Genomic DNA, 4,993 nt, shown 5'->3' on the forward strand with positions numbered 1-4,993 from the left:
AATAATCTGCAAAGTTTTATTCTAAATGTATCGAAGAGAGATGTTTAAGTCACTATAATTCAACATTGTGACTTTCATAAGCTAAAAGAACAAAATGATCTTCCAAGGTTGCTTCAACAAAACACCACTAAATAAAAAATATGCAATTAAGATTTATTTTCAATGTCACCCCCTTACTTGATGTGTATTCAAAATGTCATAACATATACAAAGGCATGTGGAAAAAGTCCCCGACATGTTAGAAAAAACATGCTTTCCAAATGTGGAACCTTGGAAGTACAAACATGACATTGATTGTTTTTAGCAATGCCACCTACACTTTCTTAGTCAAATAATTTCTTTTAAATTTGTTTAAAAAAATGTAATAGAAAAAATAATGCCAACCAATAAAAAATATAGAACAATGATACAACGATAATTTTATATAGTGAATTTCCTACAAACCTTAGAATAAAACAAAACACATGATTCCCAAACCATCAATTTAGAGATGTAAGTATTAGGAAGACTAGAAATCTTACACCTTTTGAAATCAATTAGTTATATTTTCATATCTCCTAATATTGCAACTCTTTAAACTAATATATTTTGATTTTAATACTTACTATTGAAATACTTCATCGTACCATTATCTATGATGTACCCAACCTTTATTCTAATATTAATTAATCAGACATTAATATATTTATTGTATTTTAATTTTGAATTAATTGATAATTACACCAAATGTCTGTGGAGTCGATAGGATGCACTACGCAGCTTGTATGACAAATATTTTGAACTTATTAATTCATTAAAAAATTAAATTAAATTTATAAATACAAATTATTGATCAAATCAAGTCCATTGTATGGACTGCATAGCCAATTCCCAGCTTTTATCATATGTTTTAATCCAAACGTGCTATCTATTTTGTTTTTAAAGTCAGCGAGCATTAAAAACATGTACAAAAAGCGACTGAATTTAGTGGTACGAAACCCGTAGAAAACACGTGCTAAAAAGCATGGGCTTTGCGGCTCGTGGGTGATTCCCTGTAATGCGCGTGAGCTGGACTCTCTTCATCTCTTTCCGCAAGCAGCGGAAAACTATTGACCCAATTGCTCGCCGACATTAAACCAAAATACCGCCATGTGAATAGCCGACCACCTTTAGCCCACCATACACCTGTCACATCCCACTAAATTAATCCCGTGGCAGGCGGCTCTATTGACTCTACTCTTGCCATATACGGCGCCGTAAATCTAGATTCATCGAATCACTTAAAGCAGCCGCAGTTTCATATCCAACATGTTTCCAAGCTCTCTGGAACCAATCTGCGCCGTACACGTTAGGAACTCTTTACGTGACGAGAAAAACCTAGAAAGGCGGCATCTACGTGACTTGTAAACATTGTCTATTATTGCCTAACACAGCCAACACTACCTAGCAGTAGCATCCATTAATCAATATTTTCCTCGCAACATGAAAACAACGTTCATACTATACTATAATAGATTTAATCGAGTATAATGCAATAACTTAAATGGTTACATAAATATGTAAGTGACCTCAAAGATCAACTAGCAAAGATCATAGACAAATATTTTAAATGACGTGACTATTCTCTAAACTTTAAATTCACAGTTCCGTTTTATTATAATCAACATTACCTAATCAAAATATTAGAAAAAGGGTAACGATTAGCACAAGGTCTTTCAACGAGTTAGGTAATCGCAGTTAATACCTATGAATTTGAGATTCGAAATCTTGGGGAATGGCAGGTGGCAACTCAAAGAAAATGGTCTTGGAGTATAGTGATCATTTTTTTATGCCGTGGAAAGATACGATTCTTATCACATATTTGTTTTTTGAACACAATGGCAGGCGTTCCCCATGTTTTACGACATACACCGTGAATGATTTTCAAATCTCCTTGTCGTTCGTGACACCATTGGATATTTAATTATCCACAATTCTATGAGCAAGATTCGTTTAATATTTGCTTTAAAGATAGCGTCAAGAAGAACCCTAAATAATTCATAATTTTTTTAATTGATGTTTTCCATAAAACATTAAAATTGAATATGCCTCAACGAAGGGTGAAGGTGGTAATACATCTGTTTAAAAATCAAACGAACATCTAAACAATTTATTTATATTTTCTTAAAAAAAGTACAACGTAACAATTTTGAGTCATCGAATTACCCGGAAGAAACGCTGAAGATAATGTTGGAGCACCATTGTCAAGACCGGCTCTCCTGTCTTTAAGAGGCGGCACAAGTAAGCAATCATGTGAAAAGGCGGCTATGTCAATAATTCAAACGGGGCGTGCAAGGCAGTTAGGTCATTCACATATAAGGAGACAAATGTGTCCAAACACCTCTGCTTATTGTTTTGGTGAAGCCTCTAAGTAGATCCTTCAATATAAATAAAATAAACCTCGTTTATACCCATTCACGACCTCGTGAAAGCTCCTCTGCAACTCCTCGCCGTCCCCATCGCCCACCAACTCCGTAAACAGAATTCATGGCGTAAATGAACGGCCACGGCATCCCTGAACTAACTTTTACGAGCAGTGCAAATATATTTGCACGATACAGTTAAATCAATGAAATAGGTCCAGTTCAAAACTGAAAGTTGCCGGATCGAATTATTTCACGGAGGCAACACGTTTTTATTCAAGTTGCAATGGACCAAAAAAGCATCAGAAAAGGAAGCGTTTAAAATATAACAAAAATATTATTTGAATAAATGCCGCCCCACTTTCATCATCATCGTTAATTTTATTTACATTTAATTTCTTTGAATTCCGAATCTCAGAAAATTTATGGAACAGCAGAAAAGTTCTCATCAAAATAACCAGCCTCACCAAAATGATTAATTACAACCTTAATGTGTCGATCTGGAGTCCGGACGATTGACTTTGAGATAGCCGCGGCGTCTTTGATCTCAAAAAAATCTTCAGAAAAGGAAGCCTTTATAATATAATAACAAATGATTGTCGAATAAATGGTGGCTTTTCGTTATCTTCTTTAATTTTATTAACATTTAATTCCGAATTCCAGAAAAATTCCGAGTCAGGGAAAAAAAATTCTCCTCAGAATAACCAGCGTTATCAAAATGATTAACTAATTAGAACATAGATTAATCGATCTGGATGATCGACACTAAGATACTTCCTTAGAGTTCGGCAGAAGGCAGCGATCAAAAAGCTGCGGCATCTTCGTTATCAAAAAAGCTTGAGAAACGGAAGCGTATAACAAAAATATTCATTATCATCGTCAATTTTATACTTTTGAATTCCGAATCTGAGACATATTGTGAAACAATCGAAATTTTTCTCGTCAAAATGAACACGGCTAATAAAATGACTAACTAATTGGAACCTTAATGAGCCAATCTGGACGACTGACAGTGAAATTCTTCATCAACGAGCGGAGGAAGGTTGAGACATGAGAGAAGATTGAGATCTAAAAGTTACGGCATCTTGATCTCTAAGAAGCTTTGAAAATTTTGTAAAAATATTATGAATAAATGTTTCTTTTCTCATCATCCTTCATTTCATTTACATTTTATTTTCTTTGAATTCCGAATCTCACAAAAATATCAATAAGTTTCTCATCAAATAACCAGCCCTACCAAAATGACTCATTAATTACAAACTCAAAGAGGATTACAAACTCAATGACGAAGATTGACGGTGAGATTCTTCCTCAACAGGCGGCGGAAGGTTGAGATCGAAGAGCCGCGGCATCTTCTTCGCCGAAGGCGGCTCCGCTTCCGTTTCGCCGTCCACAACAAGTGACGAAGATTCAGACTCGCTTTGACCATTAGTCGCCACAAATTTCTCAATCTTCTTGCAAAATATTTGTCTATTGTCGGAAAAATCCAGATCCCTTGCTTTACCAGAAAACAAGAAAGGCTCCTTACCAGGCACGCCATGACAGGGATTTAAAATAGAAAATGAAGCTCCGTACTTTTTCAGGGGCTTCATCGCAGAGCGTGCGGAAACCTCCACAGCACTATTTTTCTGAGCAAAAGAAGAACAATAAGAGAAATTTATTTTAGCTCTGGGACCTCTCAAAGAAATCGCAGCAGCGTCGTAAGCCCTAGCTGCTTCCTCCGCAGTACCGAAAGTTCCAAGCCAAACCCTCTGTTTTCTGGCAGGATCTCTGATCTCTGCTGCGAATCGACCCCATGGCCTCTTCCTCACTCCCCTGTAATGAACTTGTAATCCATCCGCTCTGGAAGCCATTAAATTAAACCACTGAAGTAAAAGAGAAATGAAAAGAAGGAAAGGCTAATGCATATTTAATGAGTAGTGGCCCCCTTATCGTTTATTTATATAGGCGGGAGGACGAAAAGAAAATGTGAAGAAGGAAAGGAGTGGTAGCTGGTAAAGCTAACCGCTTGGTCCACGGTTTCGAAGAGGCGGCCTTTTGTAGAGGACGTGACGGTAACGGCAATTCTCGTCATCTTTCCCTGTCTCCGCTTTATTAAATGTTAATGTCAGTCGACTTTTCTTCGGCGCGGGTTTTCAACTGCTAGGGTTTTCTAGGGTTGTGTTCAAAGATTATGGTTGTCCAAGATTAAAGAGTAGTGACTCTCAAATACTCCCCGTCCAACAATACTCTCACAATTATTTTTTTAATTCTTATGCTCTCTTCTTTTCATTATGATGATGGATAGAATATGATAATAATGGTACATTCGAATCTATAAACAACATTCAAATTAATCTTACAAACTATTTATTTGTTGAGGAGTAATATTAACTTCAATTTGAAATTTAAGTATTTAAACAAGTTTTTGTAGTCAATTACAATTGTTGTACATATTAGATAAATTTTTAGTTATAATTTATTCAACAAAATAATTCATCAAAGACATAAGATTTCTAGAGTCTAGTTTTACATCAAATGAGAAGCTCAATCACAAAAATGATTCATCTCATATAAATATGTTTTCTTTATGAAAATTAAATTCATCAGTAATTACTCAATTTAATAAAAAA

At 35.3% G+C, this 4,993-nt stretch overlaps 1 protein-coding gene across 1 annotated transcript; it reads right to left on the bottom strand.

Annotated features, from left to right (window-relative positions):
• Window positions 1-3,503: 3,503 nt before the first annotated feature.
• LOC149541937 (ethylene-responsive transcription factor 11-like) lies at window positions 3,504-4,312 on the bottom strand. Its single transcript, XM_089796138.1, has one exon. The coding sequence runs from the start codon at window positions 4,232-4,234 to the stop codon at window positions 3,653-3,655; it is 582 nt and encodes a 193-aa protein (XP_089652264.1). The 5' UTR covers window positions 4,235-4,312; the 3' UTR covers window positions 3,504-3,652.
• Window positions 4,313-4,993: the final 681 nt, after the last annotated feature.

This window comes from Cupressus sempervirens, chromosome 8 (assembly GCF_028749045.1).
Source record: "Cupressus sempervirens isolate cs-2001-9-10 chromosome 8, ASM2874904v1, whole genome shotgun sequence".
NCBI lineage: Eukaryota > Viridiplantae > Streptophyta > Pinopsida > Cupressales > Cupressaceae > Cupressus > Cupressus sempervirens.